This window comes from Curcuma longa, chromosome 1, assembly GCF_044706935.1.
Source record: "Curcuma longa cultivar G26 ecotype Majalengka, Jawa Barat chromosome 1, ITB_CL_G26_1.1, whole genome shotgun sequence".
Lineage (NCBI taxonomy): Eukaryota > Viridiplantae > Streptophyta > Magnoliopsida > Zingiberales > Zingiberaceae > Curcuma > Curcuma longa.
Window position 1 is genome coordinate 14,938,912 of NC_133861.1, and position 17,859 is coordinate 14,956,770.

At 39.5% G+C, this 17,859-nt stretch overlaps 3 protein-coding genes across 3 annotated transcripts; all 3 read right to left on the minus strand.

Annotated features, from left to right (window-relative positions):
- Window positions 1-625: 625 nt before the first annotated feature.
- On the minus strand, window positions 626-3,250 carry LOC141835962 (uncharacterized). Its single transcript, XM_074723375.1, has 5 exons — window positions 2,529-3,250; window positions 2,393-2,450; window positions 2,229-2,312; window positions 2,008-2,143; window positions 626-1,229 (listed from the first exon to the last, which is right to left on the minus strand). The coding sequence occupies exons 1-5, from the start codon at window positions 3,154-3,156 to the stop codon at window positions 909-911; spliced, it is 1,227 nt and encodes a 408-aa protein (XP_074579476.1). The 5' UTR covers window positions 3,157-3,250; the 3' UTR covers window positions 626-908.
- A 1,662-nt stretch (window positions 3,251-4,912) lies between these two features.
- On the minus strand, window positions 4,913-10,144 carry LOC141837759 (protein CHLOROPLAST ENHANCING STRESS TOLERANCE, chloroplastic). Its single transcript, XM_074725136.1, has 6 exons — window positions 9,859-10,144; window positions 9,683-9,727; window positions 9,120-9,233; window positions 8,354-8,434; window positions 7,592-7,759; window positions 4,913-5,770 (listed from the first exon to the last, which is right to left on the minus strand). Exons 1-6 carry the CDS (start codon window positions 10,123-10,125, stop codon window positions 5,681-5,683), a joined length of 765 nt encoding a protein of 254 aa, XP_074581237.1. The 5' UTR covers window positions 10,126-10,144; the 3' UTR covers window positions 4,913-5,680.
- Window positions 10,145-10,312: 168 nt separating this feature from the next.
- On the minus strand, window positions 10,313-12,536 carry LOC141837750 (protein RICE SALT SENSITIVE 3-like). The gene is made up of 7 exons (XM_074725125.1): window positions 12,244-12,536; window positions 12,103-12,156; window positions 11,890-12,009; window positions 11,501-11,609; window positions 11,200-11,241; window positions 11,068-11,124; window positions 10,313-10,998 (listed from the first exon to the last, which is right to left on the minus strand). Exons 1-7 carry the CDS (start codon window positions 12,378-12,380, stop codon window positions 10,402-10,404), a joined length of 1,116 nt encoding a protein of 371 aa, XP_074581226.1. The 5' UTR covers window positions 12,381-12,536; the 3' UTR covers window positions 10,313-10,401.
- Between the last annotated feature and the right edge of the window lie 5,323 nt (window positions 12,537-17,859).

Below are 17,859 nucleotides of genomic sequence, written 5' to 3' on the forward strand. Positions count from 1 at the left end.
AATTTTGATGAATGCTACACAGCAAATCCAACACTCCTGTCTCTCTGCTTAAACACTTTACTAATCCATTTATTGGTTCAAATAATTTAGTCTGAGAATTTGGCATCCCATTTTCGAATTTATTTTCATAAAACTAATTAGCTTTCTGCATAATGACGTGGTTCCCTCAATTAAATTCTTCAGGATGTTGGCTCATTTATAAAGTTCCCGATGAGCAAATGCACGAGCTTACAGTCAAGACTTTGTTCTGAAGGCTTTTAGAGGGCAGTGAAGATGGAAGTTCTACATGGATGAACAAAACTAAAGTCCTCAAGTACCAAAACAAAAAGAAAGTGCACAAGATGTAGATTCTTCAGCAGATAATAAGGGAAACAAGGAAAAAAAGGTATACATTTACATGCCAACCAAATTGAAATTCACATTCCACTTTCTTTTTTTTTCATCCTTTCTTAAGCCACAAATTCACAAGATTGATGTCAATTCGCTGCTTTCACACTAAACATTCAAGCCAGTTACACAAACACAAACTTAAACAGAAGAAAAGAACTACAGATTGCCACATGAACAAGGAAAGCAATTGCTTGCTTGTTATTAAATATTCTTTTTCCCCAATGGCATGATCTGTAAGGAAGGTGGGTTGGATGATGACTCAAGGAATAATTGAGGTTGTAGTGATCAGATCACATGGCAACACATAGACATTGCTGTCAACTCACATGCCATGCTCCCTCAGCACATGCAATTATGCAATCTCCTTCCCTAGCATTCCTATCATTGGATTTGAGAAAAAGAAAGAAAGAACACCTCAATCACACTCTTGACAACCATGTTACACAAGTAGTCACAGCTCACTAGATTCCTCTATTACAAATAAGCAGAGGGTACCTAATCTCACTTAGCTAATCAAGTTACAAAGTGATAGTCAGAGTGGAAGTAGGGTGGTCGTTGGCATTGGTGGTAATGCTGGTGGTGGTTGTCAGGGAGGCGCAATGAAGGTGGCGGGGGCATGAGACTAGGTGGTCGTTCGTCAGACCGGCAGCCTGCATGAAGGAATGGATCACGGTCGGACCAACAAACCGAAACCCCCGGCGTACCATGTCTTTGCTAATGGACTCTGATTTGGATGTCTTAACTGGGATTTTCCTGGAAGACCTGTAGTTAGGTGAGAAGGGCTTGTGGTTGATGAACCCCCACAAATAATTGTCCAGAGATGCGAACTCTCTTCTGACCTGTCCAACCAGCCACATGTGCTGTCTGATTAGAATATTCAAATTGAAAAGAAGCTGAAATTTAACAAATTCAATCCTAAGGCAATAACTTTTATGAACCCAACACAGATAGAATTTACACGTATAACAATCTGTCATAAACCTTTTTAACCAAAATATTCTACAAAGAAACACACAATGGTGAAGGGAGTTTTAGTGGCATCTACGAATTCATGACATGGATATCAATTATAGAAACAATCATTTGTTAAAATATGCAGCCTAGAGTACTTAACAGAGTGCTTGTAACTTTTCAGAGATTTTGCTGCAAAATTGTAAGAATTAAAACATTACAACAAAAACTTTAATGTGGGTTGAGGTCCTCTGACCTCGATCACGTTCGTTCGTTTGATCGGTGGCTAAAGGAGGCAACTAGCTGCTGCTTTCTCCTGTATAATTTAATTAGTTGTCAACCCAAACGGGTGCTTCTTTGAGGTCCACTTACTAATTTTTGGGATAACCTTTTGTTATATTCATCAAATTTCTATATAGTAAATCTTGTAAATTGGCAACACTGATTATGATACTTTTTCTCCTCATTAGTGATTTTCAGAGCGAATTAAGAGGTTTCTTTTGTGTTTGATTAGGATTGTTCTGATAATTACTCGACAAAACATGGATAAGTGTCATTTCAGAGAACAAGTTGTTTGGCTGATGTACAATTTGATATTATGAAACACATGCAAAATAAAAAATAATGCAGAAGAGTACAAAATTAGCATTGTAGTTATCCAAGTACCTCAAGAATTCTCTTGGCGTTGACGACTATTTCTCTAACCTTTCCTATATCTAACCCACAAGCTGCACAAACTGAGGCCATTTGCCTCTCAGTGAACTTGGCCACCAACTCTGCAGAGAACTCGGCAAAAGCAGCCCTGCAAAACCAGTAGGGCGTATCATCAAACTTGAATCTTAATTTGTTTTACAGATTCTGCATTCAGTAAATTGTGTTTTCCTCACCTGAATTCCTCCCTTTTCTTCAATATAGTTGTCCAATCCAAACCAACTTGAAATCCTGCTAGTACTAATAGTTCAAATAGCATCCTGTGAAAAACAAGCAAGCAGCTTTCTTTAGTTTAGTCTATGCACAAACAGAGAGATAAAGAGAGGAGAGAACAGCTTACTTGTCATCATGGAGGGGCACTCCCCACTCCTCATCATGGTATGCAACATACACAGGATCTAAAACGCAGATCAAGAAATTATTAACAATTTAAAAGACCTCACGTAAGCGAAAAGAAGTAAACGTCAGTTTGTCACCAGAATTTGATGTGATGAAACTGCATCTCTTCTCTTCTTGGCTGTTGGCATCATTGGGCGTGGAAGAATCAACAGGAATCACCTTTCCGTCAAGCTTCCCCGGCGTGCGCCCGTAGTGCGCAATCCGCATCTTGCGCTGCGCTTGAGCGAGCACGGCGTGCTCCCTCTGGGCAGCGGCGATGCTACCGGGAGCCCTGTCAAAACCAAGCAAGGACATCGATTCCAGCGACACAACGACTTCGCCGGCTCCAACGGCACTCATCGACCGCTTGATCACTGGACGCGATAACTTGGTGAGCGGCGGCTTCGCAACCGCAAGCTTATCGCCGCTCGTACTCAACCCGTTCGACTCACTGGCTCGCGGAGGTGCAGCCTTGATCTGCTTCGGCTTGGGGGAGACCGGAGGCGAGAGCTTAGTGGGAATCGCAGCAGCAATGTGATACGCATCAGGTCGAACTGCATTTTTGGTGAAGGAGGAGGGCAAAGAGAGGGACTTCAGAAAGGTCTTCTTCAGAGGCCGAGCAGCCTCCAGCGGGGCGATGCGGTTGGAGGGCGGCTGCAGGACCGGACGGCCGTCGATCTCCGCCACCTCCCTTGAGAGGGCAGACTTGATCTTGGAATTGCACATGTCGGTGGAGGGATTGTAAGGTGAAGAAGAGGAGGCTAATAGATCCAGATATCGCAGTTGAGATGGGAAGGATGGAGGAGGGAAGGTTGTTTATTTATAGGGCAGAGGGAGGGAAGGAAGGGAAGGGAAGGGAAGGGAGGGAGGAAAAGGAATCAAGGCGGGGGCAGGTAACTAATTAGACGGAGGAGGAAAGGAATAAAACATGGAGCGAAGGGATAAGGAAGGGGGGTCTGCCACTGCCAAGGACAGGCCACTTTAGGTGGGAACTGGGGATGTCTCGCACAAGGGCTGCTCCATGTACTTATTCATAGAGGAAGTGGAACTCAAAATTCAATTATTCAATAAACTAGGAAATTAATACAGTTGAATTATATTTTTTTATCATTTAATTGGGAAAAAATGGTAGGTTAATTGACACACCCATCTCGGCACCATAGTGCTTCTACTTGTGGGATTACATATATACGACTAAATATTAATTTAGTTGCTTCATGTGGACTAACGCATTGTTAGTTTAATGGGTTAAACCGATAGAGCGCAGCTTTAAGCATTTGTTACAGCGAAATTGCTTATGGGTTCAGTGTACAATATAACTAGCAGTTAAATAATATAACACGTATTAGTAAGCATGTGATAGTATATTATAAATTCTGCAAAATGGAATAACAAATATATAATTTGAAATTATACTTCTGTGCTTGGAATTATTAATTTGTAGGGTGGGTGAAATACTTGAATCGTGGGATGGGATGTTGTGATCACGGGGACTCGGAGCCGAGGGTTGTAGGCCTGCGAGCAGGTGCCTGTAGGGCTAGCAGTGAAGGCATTTTATTTATTCATGCCAACCAGGAACAGGAAGTGCAGGTTGGGAAAATGGCAGTGAAAAAAAAAACCCTTTTGATTCAGAATCTTTAATAAAGGCTTACGTGGGATTTTTTTTATATAAAAAAAACAAGATTAGCATAGGAAGTACATGCTCATGTATCCATAGCAGTGAAACTGCATCCCAATATTACTATTTTTATATTAAAAAAAAGTCTTTTGACACGCCAGTTTTTGTCACATAGGTTCATAGCTTTCTTTATCTTGATTGAGATATTCTATCTCGATGCCACCACTGAAAGGTTCAATAGAAAAACTTTCTATCATTTCATAACAGTTGAAACTCATGAACATAAATTTGGATCATGCATGCATATGCATCTCCCTAATCAAAACTTGTGTTCTTTTGGACACATGTCATGTGGCAGACTGAGTGTCATAATCAATCAGCGAATGGCCGAGGATGATCTAATAATTGAGAGTGTCCTGTCAGATTCAAGAAGAGAACGCACAGTAGCAGATAGTGTTAGAGCTCACATGCCATGTCTTCACGGGCGGTTGGCCCAAGGATGGATGTCTTTGGAAGTAAACGAAGGAGCTGATGTCGACGGCAGGAACTTGTTGAGTTCTTTTCTAATCTTTTTGGAAGCATAGATTAGGTTATCACTGCTTACCCACAATGTCATTTGCAGTTTGCAGCTATGTGAGGATTGATAAATATCTATAATGCATCAAATGAAAGTAAAGTGCAGGATCAGATTGACACATGAAGTAAACAGAAAAACAAGGTGCTCATCTTGTTCCCCCTTTAGTAGGATGATTCTCATTCACATAAAAAGATCTTTGTTACCTCTTTGTTTAGCACAACAAAGTTTGTTTACAAGATAAATAATAGCAAAGTACATGTTGTGAATTAGTAATTTTCCACGAGGACTAGCTTGTTCATAAGGTGCATTTCCTACACGAATTTCATGAAACTTCTTTGCAAACACAGCTAAAGATATGTTGTCATCAGTTGAACTACAAAGAAGACAAACAAGAGAATACAGCAGTATGATAGACTGCATTTTCCATCTATATGATAGGAGACAAATATTGAGATATTGATGAGTTCATCCACCTGTGTTTGGTCTCCTACTCTAATAGCAGAAAACCTAAGGGACCATGGCTTGATAATTGTGCTGGGGAGAAATGTTAACATGGAAGGGACAATTAATTCTTTTTAGTACACAGTTGTCATAAATGATAATATGCAAGGCAGCGCTGCTATGGTCTCAATAATAACTCATGCAGACAGTGTATTCCAAACAATGTAAGCTCTAGATTTAATGCTTATGTCCAAAGTATGCAAGTAGCTGCACAGTTGTCCCCAAAGAAAAACTAGTGATAATCTTTACATACTATTTGCCAATCAGCGAGTTATATCATATCATAGCCTATGCCTTGCTTGTGTTCCACAACACAGTTGATCGCTATTGGCAGAAAGGAACCAGTGAACAAACAGATTAAATTGAATAAATAACAGTTATATACACTTAAAGCTGATCTGGCACAAATGTCAAACAAGGCTAAATAACTTCATCTAGACACTAGAAAAGATTGATATCTGCATCTTTAATAATATAGTTGGGAAAATGTGGTACTCAAACTACTGCAAACTAAATTGGCAGCAGTTTAACTTACAACTTGTTAAGACAAACCGCTACTGCAGAGAATTATAAAACAGGATTAACACAACTGACACTGCAATTATAATTGGCAATGCTGTGACCAAGTAAAGGGCACCGTAGCCCTGCACAGACAAACAGTTCAGGTCAGTAAAAAAGAGCAAAAAAATTTACTAAAACATGGGCACAACAAACAGGATAGAGATCCTGGTGAAACCCATTACAAGTAAACCTAGCATGCTGTCTGTTTTACTTGTTCTTAAGATAATATCATGATATCAGCAGACTCCAATCATTAACTAAGATGTCTGTTATAGGTATTAAAGACAGCAGGTGCTCCATGTTGGTACTTCTAGGCTTATGGGTTTATCATGAGTCCCACAAGTACTACATAAGTGCTTCTTATCAATCCAAGCAATATAATATTTTCTTTTCCCATATTCTAAATGGTATCTGAGCCATTGTTCTTAAGGTTAGATTTTTATGAAGATTATCCTGAAGGGGGAAGCCACTGACTTCAATGACAACTTCCCCTCATTGAATTTCTCTTCAATCTCTGTCTAATCTAGCTAATCTGCTCCTGCTATCCTCCATTTCTCAACATGATGTATAATACTCAATTTTGTTTTTAGATTAATGTCTATTGGTGTTTCAAATGTACTTTTTCTAGGAGATTTATTTCTCTGCATTTCTTATACATCTTAACCTTGTGCTTGGTTGCTTGCTTTCAGGTGGAGAAGATATGCTCACTAGACACAGAAGTATCCATCTCCTTAATTTCCTTTTATGATTATTTCCTTCTTGAGCAAAGCAGAAAGAGGGCTTCAATTGCTTGACTTCATGTGTTCCCATCATCTTGTTCACAACCTTTCTCTCTATATTTCCTTCTCTTATTCTTCTCTACCCATTGATCCAGTAGTGACTTCCTTTTGCTCGTTCCTAGAAACACTCAGTTCATTCTTACTTCTCCATCTTCATTGACTACTTAAACAGAGAAAACTCTCATTTCTTAGATTACTACTTCTAACAAAAGCTTTGAGTTGTACTATCCATCTCCGACGAAGACCAGATGAGAAAAACATCTTGTTCTCAGTTCTACTTCCAACAAAAGATTAAGTTGAGTTATTCATCTTTCATCTGGACCCTCAAGGGTTTCCTTTTCTCCATCTATTATGTGTTATTACATGCGGCACTTCAAGCAGAAATACAAGAGATATGTTCCTGATCTCTCTTCATCCTCTCTATTAACACACTGATATGAAGGAGTCATCGCTACCATGTTCCATCAAAAGTTTCCATAGCTTTGATTAGTTATGTTGTCGTTTTCATTGTCATGGTCTTGATTAATATTTATGAGAGCTTTTCTAATTTATTTACCAAGCCAACATAGACAGAATCTAGAATCTATGCTCAAGCTTGGAGAGAGTGATGATGGTATTATAATTATTAAGTGTAGCCAGTTTAGTCCAACATTGATGCTTCTAGATTTGCCTTATAATTCTATCATGTCCGATAAATACTATAAAAGTGTTTTTTAGCATGTCCTATAAATACTATCAGTGTTTCTTATTGGAACGAACAATATAACACCTTCTTTTGCCAAATTCTAGAATGTCAAATAGTTGAGGGCCCAATAACAATAACACCTCAAGGCCTTATAGGCAGCTGTTTAATTTTACAAAAATATTTTGTAGCTCTGAAATCTTGAGGAATTAACTATACTAACGGAGGAAATAAAAAAAAACACACACAGAAAATATATTCAAAAGCCTAGTCATTTTGTAAGTCTATTAAACTACAAAAGAAAATTCTAAAATAAGAATAAAAAAGGCAGTTATTTGAGAATTTTACCTTAAAAAAAAAGAAACAAATAAGATCACCATTCTCAAAGACATGAATGATTTATAGATATGAATGCGTGAGATAGAAAGATCTAAAATATTTACCACAGCTGGGGGCACATCTATATCATCGCCATCCTCCTCTTCAGGATCTATGTCAACGGCTGAATCCCAATCTATGTTAAGTCTCTTAGCAGCCTGGGGATCAACTCCTGTATCTGTGGCCTTTGCATAAAGAGATTTGCTAGGGCTACCCTTCTCTAGTGATTCAACCTTTATGCAAAAAGGTAATTTAAAAAACAACCAATGTTATCTAACATGTCCCATTTACATATGGATCTTTGATAAATGGATATACTTTTGCTAATAAAAATAATTACAAAATATATACATATTGCTCAAGAACAAAGACCCTTATGTCAATATTAAAACCAACATGCCAATAACATGAAAATTGGTACATCTCTAACAACCATTTAACTAAAAGTTATCAATCATTAGGCAAACCACAAATTGCCAACTAAGATGATCCAAGAGAGAAGAAAATTTAAAATGCAACATGGGGGTTCATTCCCACCACTATGTAAATGTTTTCAATAATGTAATGCCCGTAGGGTTTTCACCTTCCATTCCCTTCACCAAAGACATGCAGCATGGGCAAAAAAACAAAAATGAGAATTGACTGCAGTGAACAGGAAACACACCAAAACTCTGTTTCTAAAATTCAGGTTACTGGAGGAATTAAATTTTGGAGATCTGAGTGGGGAAAAAATGCCACAATAAAGCAGAACTACCCAGATATGAGTATATATAATAATTGAACAGTGTAAACAACAAGTTCTTCCTAGGTAATGTTAAAATTTGCACCTCAAGATTGGGCCATTCAGTCATCTCCTTTGCAAGCAACTTAAGAGCCACCCGGTTTTTAGGAATTCTCCCTTCATTCACCTACAGATAATAGAATCAAAGTTAGTTTTCTAAATAAACAGAACTGACAACATACACTTCATTTTTAAAAAAATTACCAACACCCTATCAGTGAAAAATAACGCAGTCAACAATAACCATATTTGTCTCCCTAGGCTAATCCCTTCTGCACACAATGGTCTATTTAGTAATTTTTAAGCATTGTTTCATACTTTTATTGATTAAGTAAACTTCAGATAGTTGTACTATATGGATGTCCTAGACAACTTTTTGAAAGCAGCTGATTGTCTTGGCAGAATAAGTGTCAGTGTATCCAAGCATCAAGCATGCATAAGATAAACAATAGCAATCCACTATCATAAATCTAGAATTATCTTGGTGGATGACTGGGGTCGACATATATTAGTGGAAGAGTGATTCAAACAAAGCCACCACTTGTTTGTACACAGATGTATTGTCCCAATATCCAGTCTCACCTAGCAGCCAAGCAAACCAAAGAAGCAAACACATTAGCTCTTGTGAGTTCAACCACAAAAGATTAAGTAATGATGCATACTGATAATTTGTGCTTAGCTATACACCTTGACAAGAGTTCTATCACAAATTTGCAATACAAATTACAAAAGTCATACATCTTACTGAGCTGAAGCACATACATTATTACAAATTACAAAAGTCATACATCTTACTGAGCTGAAGCACATACATCTTCCAGAGCAGTAACCAAATCATCCCTGGTGATATCCTCTGTGTCATCTATACCAAGCAATCTCTTCCGTTCAACATCCCTAGGGTCCTCGATCATTATAGTTAACTTAACCTAGAAATGCCAAAGAAGAATAAATATAGCTAAGGTTTAGATCAAAGGAAGGACTAAACTCCAAGGTTACTATTATTAAGATGATAAGACAAATTTTTCTTTTTTTGGTTTATAAATGACAAAATTATTATGGCTAGTAATTGAGATAAAATATAAAACCTCAGTGGGCCAGCACAACTCTATCCAAACATAATTTGTTAAGACAATTAACCATGCTACACTATAAAAGAAAAAAAATCAAGAGTAACCGTTTTAGAAACTCTAGGCATCCAGCAAAGCAACAAAATATAAGAATCCAAAGTAAATGTGCTTCTCCAGGTATGTGGCACTAATGTCACGGACAAATAAATTTCTTGGCAGCCTAAGTAATGAAAACTTCTGTATAAAAATTCAGTTCTATTAATCATACAATTGCACTACATTTGTACAAGAGCTACAAAGAACCATACCTCTCCGAATATCATGTCTCTATTCTTCTTCAGAAGCTCCAAAACCTGTCAAAAAAAAAGAGATTCATTCACAATCTCAACGGAGAATGCATCCAAATCGCAAGTTTGAACATTTTCTGAAAGAAAAAGTACTACGAGGAGCAATAAGAAGTCGACAAAGGGCGAAGTAAAGATACTCTCTGGATCTCCCGGACGCATTCGAGATCCTCGGGAGATACGTCGGACTGATCCTCTCCGGAGACGCGCACGTCGGTTTCTTCCTTGCCGACGGAGGCGAGAACAGGCAGCCCTCCTCGTCGGCGGTGGCCAGGGAAACGGCGAGGTAGGTGGGAGACGGAGGGACAGCGACGTACGAGGGAAGAAGAGGGAGGCGTCCGGGAGGGAACCCGGCGAACGAGGAAGGCGGGGAGTTTGAGAGGGGGCGACGGGAGATAAAGAGCCATGGGCGTCGGATTGCAGCGCCGGATTGGGAGGCGAGCACGACAGTGGGTACGGTTTATCGCACTCTTAGTGGGCCGGGCTGCATCGTATTACAAACAATCCAAATATTATATTATTTTATTTTATCAATAATTTTATTTTAAAAAAATACAACGCCCGTCGCGATTTAATGACTATAATACAGCCACATTTTATTCTCATGCATCAAAATGTACAACGACAAGCAACGGAAGCTGCCCAAGAGAAATTGATCAAACTAATAAGAACAGTGAACTAGTTCATGTAGTTCTCCATCTTCCTAGTCCTGCAGCCTCGCCGGAGTGGCTCTCCAGACTCAAAAAGTCTTCTGTATTATCCACACCGGGCACGGCATCACCTCCATTTCCATGGATACTTGAAGCGTCCAGAACACCCTTCACCTCGTCACCATTGCCATAAAGGTTCGCTGGCGAATGCTGATGTGCATCTATCTTCTCTCCCATCACCTCGGAGTTGCATAGAATCTTGGCGTCGTCGGCCGTTCCTGTGAGAGCGGAAAAGAAGGAGAGGCCATTGGGCCAGCGTAGGTCTGGCTCCGGCTCTTCCAGTTGAGCTCCGGCGGCGCGAGGGAGGAAGAGGAGGGTGGCGTCCTTGTTGTTCGGAAATCCGCCATGGGGAGAAGGTTGATAAATCGAGGAAGAATTCAAAGAGGCTGCAGAGTGGTTCCAATTGTAGAGCAATGGTGGATTCGGAGCTGGCATTTGCTTGAATGGAACAGAGGAAGCGGTGCTGCTGTTCCTGGAGGAGAAGAGCTGCGAGAGGAAGAAGCCGGATTGGTGCCCCAGTGATTCAAACATATGCCTCATTCTCAACACGAAATGCAGGTCTTCTGCTATCTGACACGTTCGAAATCTTGGATTTTAATGTGATTTTTTTTAGGAAGAAAATCTGCAACTAAGACTTACGATCTTGCAGGAACCAAGTTGGAGGAGGCCATGGCCTGCTTGAATCACAGCTATAGTCTGCTCCGAAAATCAAAAAATAAATAAAAATAAGTTTTAAAGATTATAAAAAATGAAGAGGGAAATGTGTGTTGCCTGAATGCCAGAGGCAAATTGATCAGTCCATTCGGGAGGAAGCTGTATTGACAAAGTATAAAACAAGGAATAAAGCTCTAGTCACAATGATTTAATGCTTGCAAATGGATGGCAAAAAAGAGTAGCTCAATTAAAGTTAAAGGGCATCCTATTCTCATTCTTTTGCAGGTACAATTATGGAGCAAAGTGTAAGCTCTCCAGAACTTGGTTCTCCCTTTTGTCAGCTGGTGCAGTGGTGTGCTGTCTACTAAAAGGTAAAAACAAGGAACAAAAACACAAAATGCTGCAGGCTACCACTTACAGAATCAAAGGAGCTCTGCCAGTAGTTGCTGATGCTGGCCTCACATTGATCCGAAGGTTCCTTGAACACCCATTTGTGACACTTATCAGAAGCAACCTTCCCGATCAAGCTGCACAGTGCAATCAATTTCCTGGTCAAGCCTAACCAAAACAAAAGGAATAAAAAGAAAAACAACGCAAGCTCTCATCCTTTGGCAATTCACTGACCCAAGACTGACAGGAGTAATCAAAATCGCTATTTTAATAGAAAAACATAGTTTTTTATTTGTTGTTCCTCCTTAAATGGAAAAAGGATTGAAGAGTATTGAGAGAGGGAAGGTGATAATTAAGATTGGAGTCATGTTTTTTCTATGGTTAATGGCTATCCCTCAACACCTACCGATTACCCACCCTTCTCCATAGTTGTAGAGTTGAATCGACATCTTGCTGAAGGCCTTCCTCACAGTGTCCTCCTCGTCCATGCACTCTGCTTCGCTTGTCCGGCAAAATCCATCCTCCCACATCAACATCCTGCAGTTAATTCCTACGAAAATTAGCTAAAATTTTGACGAAAATTTAAATCTTTACAAGGAACTTTAGAAGAAATTAGTGGTGACAACTCACAGGGTGCCATTGTCGTCTCCCACCACCTTGCAGACATTGACACCCCTGCTCCTCCTGATTACCAAGTGCAAAAAATGGGAAACAATCGAACAACAACTAGAGAAACGAAAGAAAAGTTTGCGATCGTAGTAGAGAGAGTACGGGCGAGGGCGTATGGTCCAGAAAACAGAGTAAGTCCAATCCGAGTTGAGGCAGACGTTCCTGAGAGCCTCATGAAGAGCCATCATCCCTATTGCATCCTTGCTCCTGCTGTCCCCTCCTCCTGCCGAGCCCACCATTTCGTCTACCTATCTCTCACTCTATTTCTTCTTCCTGCTAAAACCAAAAGCCTCAATCTACTCTCGCACTTTCCAATCTCAGTATCTCTGTTAGATTGCAAGGCAGCACAAGAACAGATAGCACAAAAGAATTTCCCTTAGATTTATGATCATATAATGTCGGGCAGCTATGCTAGCTACTTTCCTTCCAATGGCCTCTCCATCCACGAGTGGTCCTAACTTTTACCATTTGCATGGTTTAAGTACATTCACTGAATACAGAGCTACTATTTATCTGATCAAATTTGACAAAGAAGTAGCGCCGAGGACAGCAGCAGCGAATAGACTAAAGCCAGCGGCACGTGAGCACGTGCCTGGCAGAGGACGGTGCCTCGTGAGGCATAAACAAACGCAAAGAGGCTTGTTTAAGCAGAGACAAAGCAGATTAAGTTAAGCGTGGCACCAGTGCGTGAGAAGATAGAGACAGGCATATGCGGAGAGGGAGGAAATGAAGAGCTTTAACTTGAAGAAGTAGGGAGATGAATTTGAAGAGCAAGTGCTTAACTTGCCCAGTTGCAGCTGGCGGAGTTAAGAGCACCGATTGCAGGCCCCCATCCCTTGGGAGAGCTAAAAACTTTTCTTTCTCACTTCTTACTTTCACCATGAGCTCCAACGGCCCCTTCTCTTTCTTTTGTCTGTTCCCTGAGATTGAGGTAAGATCCAGCAAAATCTACGATAACTGTTGACTATATAGTTTCAGTCTATATGCTTAAACATCGAGAATTTTGATTAAAAGACAGAAGTCAATGGTTAATCAGTAGGAAATCAATTCGAATTCCGGAAGACAATATTAAAGTCTATTCTTGAGATTGGCAGGATATGATTTTGCCCCACTCCTCCCTTGACCTTCTTCCTCTGGTCCCACAATCAAAATCTGTCATAACTGCGATGCCATCAAAAATTTTCAGATTTTAAAAAATATAATTCCGTAATATCTTAGTAAAAATGTATATAAGTACACGTATTTTTTTTATATCAACTAATATCTTAGAGAATCGAGAATCAAAAAATATGAAAAACAATATAAAAAAATAAGGGGGAAAAAGTATGTATAAATATACAAATAATAAAGTAACAATATGAAACTCATAGACATTGAAAATGAAATAATAAAAATTTAAAAGTAATTATAAAAATGAAAGATAATTGTCCCCCAAACTTTATCCTCATGTAAATTTTAAATCACTTTTTTAGTATTCCTCGATTCATGTATAATTAAACTAAATATTGTGGATTCCTCATACTAATTAAGAGGTTTTATTCTTTGGCACTTGTGTCGACACAAGTGATAATTAAGACAGGAGTAGCTTGTGCATCAGTTGCTTCTGTCAAAAAATTTTCCAGGTCTGTCTGTCCATTTGATCAACCAGTTTAGCAGTCAATATTATCACGATGAAGAACAGCATCCAAGACGGGATGCTACCGAGCAGTCCTCACTTTCCAACAGATTGAGGACCCAAGTTTGTCCTTCATTTTGTCTCTCTTTTTTCTCAGCCGATTAACAGCTAGCATCAAATGAGATTCAACAACTTTGGATGAAAAGAAAGGGCAGTGCCCATTTCAGAATAGCATCTTGAAAATGCACCCGTCATTTGTTTGATGGATTATACTGGTTCTGAAGCAGATCATATTCGTAGTCCATAAACTCTCGTGCCCAGATCAATTTATGTGGTCGTGAAATACTAAACTTCTGAACATTAATTCTTTAGCATTTCTGATCATAATGATGAAGTGCGTGAAGAAGATATACCAAGTTTCAATTCGTGACTTTAGATTCTGTTTTCATAAATATTCAACCACTATTGCTATTCATAAAATGATGAACAGGAATTACTGGATATGACACAGCTCCACAGAGGGATATCCTAAAGATTGGATTTCTGTCTCGTAATTGATCAATTTTGTTATCAATCTATATATTCGATCACTACTGAGTTTCTTGAATCTTCCTTTTAGTGATTTATTTTCATTTTTGTCTTAAAAAAAGGGAGTAATTTCAATTAATTTATATGGATAGACGTTGATTCTTCCTATTATATTAATTAGTTTGAACTATAAAATATTTTTATGAAATTTACTTTAAATTATCTCAACTCTGTATTTATATTAATTATTGAACATATTGCCATATTTTTATGAAATTTACTTTAATGTAAACTTTCCTGCTGCATATTTAATTAGTTTCAAATACTTAGCTTCGCTTTGTTCTATTAAAGCAGATAAATTATCCTATGCCAGAAACACTATAGAATTTGATTATCTTATGTTTGATGATATGCTCTTTAAATTGATTATCCAGTCAAATTGGCTTATATTTCTGATGTTAACACGTCGAAAGTTATTGGCAATGGTTTCGACATCAGAGCTAGCATGGTAAGGATATCGTGATCTTCTTTGATGCAAAAAATCAATCTTTTGACATTTAAAATTTTACTAAGACGTCTAATACTTGAAATATAAGTGGATAGTATTATTTCAATTGTATAGGGATAGAAACGTTGGGTTAACAAGATTGTTGCCCTGGGCCTACATCGATACGGAAGCGTGAAGGCTGCATCCTGCAGCCTGCAGCAGCAGGTAGGCTCGTACACGCACCCCACCACGTCCGCAGAAAAACGACGACGCCCATAATTTTGCACGACTAGGCTGCGGCAATGGTGGGGTGGACCATGTGTGGTAAATTAATGGGAAATTTACTCGGATTTCGTAATTTTTACTAACTAAGCCGTGGGCAATTTTGCCACCGGCTTAGCCGCCGATATATCAGATCGAAATTCACTGGATAGATTTGATCCGAATGAATGGATAAAGCAACAAGTTTTATTTTTAAAATTGATATTTGATTGAGTGGATCACAGGCCTGTGGATCACTTGCCAAATCGGCGCGTGAACATTTGGCCGTGCTGTTCCCTGCCCCACGACACGGCGCTGCCACCCTCCACGTGGGTCATCAGAGCCGGCTGCAGCGCCCCCACCACCATTGCAACTTCTCCATCTAGCGGTCGACACGTACGTATTGCTTCCCTGCTCCCACTGCGCGCCATTGTTTCACTCTGCGAGCAAAAGAGAAGAAGGGTGGCGTTTTAAAGTGATTATTATAATTAATGATAATACTAATAGTTATGGCGAGGCGCCGCCCCTCCTCCTACTCCTTTACTTCTGCGGGATTCTTCCTTCTTTAAAGATCCAAAATAAAAATAGCAATAATCCTAAATTAATTTCAATCGACCGAAATGCACGCCATCCAGTGCTATAATTATAATTATAAATTTTTTATAATTGTATACTAGATCTATTTTAATGGGGTTTCTGTATATTATTTAAATAATACGTATAAAAAAGTCAATTAGGCAATAAATTAAGCCATCCAAAAACCAATTAATTCACATCACTCATCTCTCTTTTTTTTTTTTTTTTTGAGCTTCGTCTACTACTCTTCTTTATTTATCTCGTTTCGGTGCTTCTGTTTCGTGAGAGCGAGAGTAAAATGGGAGAAATACGCCGCTGAGATACGAGACCCCTGGAAGAACACGCGGGTGCGGCTTGTTACCTTCGACACGCCCGAGAAGGCCGCGGGATCCCTCCACAGCGCAAGGCTGAGACTAACTGCCCCTACCGCCCTAGCCTCCCCCGCCACCGCTGAACCTCGGCCTCAACCTCTCCGGCCATCTCTGGCTCTTCCCGCCGCAGGCTAATCCATATGCACTCATTCTCAGCCACTCGATCTGCCCACGCTGATCAGCGCCTGTCGCCTCCGGCTATTCAGGTCTGGCCTTCATCTTCTGCCATTTCTCTGTGTCGATATTTAGTTTGCGATATTCCGTTCGATCTGAATGAGTCACGATCGTCGTCGTCGCTGATGTATAGTTAACTAATTAAGCAGCGATCTGGTTCTTACGTACGTTTATGTCTTAGCCGCTGTCTGGCGAGAAGTTGAGACTGTGCGACTATATATTGTTTAACCTTAGCCTTTGTCTGGGTGGAGTGCTTTTCTGCTTACCGTACGTCGTGGTTGATGACGATCGAAGAAGAAGGATCAAACGTTAATCAGGACAACACGGGTCATACATGGCACCACGCTCGCCGCGTTTGCCGTATTTTAATTATTTTCAGCTGCCGCCGTTTGCGTATTGTTTTAAGCGCAGGGAATTGTGTGTGCTATGGACTTTTTATTACCTAAAAAAAAAACAACGAAGCGGCGGACGGTCGTGCTGTCCGGCGGCCGCATGCTGGCATGGTGTACCTTAATGCGTTGCCTCTTCTCTATCTCCTTTAACTTTGCGACCGCAATTGGAGCCTTAGTCCACGTGAAGCAAAGCAAAAAAGCGGAATAAAAAGGGGGAAACGGGTAAAGAGTGCCCGACGGTGGGGCAGGTACCTTACCTAACCTTAATACCCATTGAATAAGGTACCGTCGGTATCAGAAAGTAATCAGATACTTGTATTGTAGCAATATTAATTTTGACCTTAAAAGGTGATTTAAGATTGATCCGGTCCGAGATGACATTGCCATTCATGGTCGAGCACTTCCGATCAATTGGATATCAATTGGCTTGTTCTTTATCAGGTCTCTCTCTGGCGGATTGAATCTCCTTTCGCATTGGACTTCAATGAGATCCTCCCCTCTCAAGTTGAGTTTCAATTAAGTCGGCTTTCATATTATTGGATTTTAAAATTTTCAGAACCCCAAATACTATAGAGATCTTTTTAATAGAGATTTGAAAAGATTCAAGAAAATATTAGAAGGAGTCGAGATGAATCTTAGTAAGGCTCAAACGATGCTCTAGTCAGATCTAGAAGAAAAAGAATTGTAAAGTGAAAATGAACAGCAAAGATAATAGAAAATAATTGATTTCCTACCTTACGCTGTCATTAGTTATTTTTAAATAAAGAATGAAATGATCTTGATTTTCAAATAGTACATCTCTTCTTTTAGTACAGAAAGATGCATTCTTTCGTGATCGTGTCAAATTAAAATTTCAAATTAAGATGGACCGAACTTGATTTGAATGGACTTGACTTGAGGTATCATAGTGAAGGTCAACTTGACTCAAGCTCGATCCGATCAAACTCAAGTTTGATTTGACCTGACTTTAGCTCGATTTGACTTGGCTTTCAATTCCGTTTGATTTTTAACTTGACTATATGCGGCGACTATATCTGTTACGAAGAATTTAAATATCTTCCTTGAAAGGAGACCTCAACCGACCAATATGCATGTCGTTGTACTGATAATTATCACTGCGTATAAGAATCACTGACTGGAGCGGATGGAAGCGAATGTACAGGTGTTGCTCGTTGCCCTAAAGATTTTACGCTAATTTAACTTCCTATCGTATATTTCACACAAATATGTTCTATCTCACGTTATCGTTATCAGTAGAATAATATCAATACGTCTACAACTAAAGTCTCAATCGTCTTTTATGCGAATTGTATT

Bases quoted from the DNA above. Each gene is read 5' to 3' on its own strand.
- LOC141837750 (XM_074725125.1), bottom strand. From the start codon at position 12,380: ATGGTGGGCTCGGCAGGAGGAGGGGACAGCAGGAGCAAGGATGCAATA. The intron at 11,242-11,500 runs GTAAGTGGTAGC...TTGTCAATACAG, and splicing joins GGCAGAGCTCCTTTGATTCT to CTTCCTCCCGAATGGACTGA. The intron at 11,125-11,199 runs GCAACACACATT...TTTTCGGAGCAG, and splicing joins AATTTGCCTCTGGCATTCAG to ACTATAGCTGTGATTCAAGC.
- LOC141835962 (XM_074723375.1), bottom strand. From the start codon at position 3,156: ATGTGCAATTCCAAGATCAAGTCTGCCCTCTCAAGGGAGGTGGCGGAG. The intron at 2,313-2,392 runs GTAAGCTGTTCT...TGTTTTTCACAG, and splicing joins GTGCCCCTCCATGATGACAA to GATGCTATTTGAACTATTAG. The intron at 1,230-2,007 runs GTACTTGGATAA...CTGGTTGGACAG, and splicing joins ACGCCAAGAGAATTCTTGAG to GTCAGAAGAGAGTTCGCATC.
- LOC141837759 (XM_074725136.1), bottom strand. From the start codon at position 10,125: ATGGCTCTTTATCTCCCGTCGCCCCCTCTCAAACTCCCCGCCTTCCTC. The intron at 8,435-9,119 runs GTATGTGCTTCA...TATTATCTGTAG, and splicing joins TGGTTACTGCTCTGGAAGAT to GTGAATGAAGGGAGAATTCC. The intron at 7,760-8,353 runs GTGCAAATTTTA...TTTTGCATAAAG, and splicing joins CTGAATGGCCCAATCTTGAG to GTTGAATCACTAGAGAAGGG.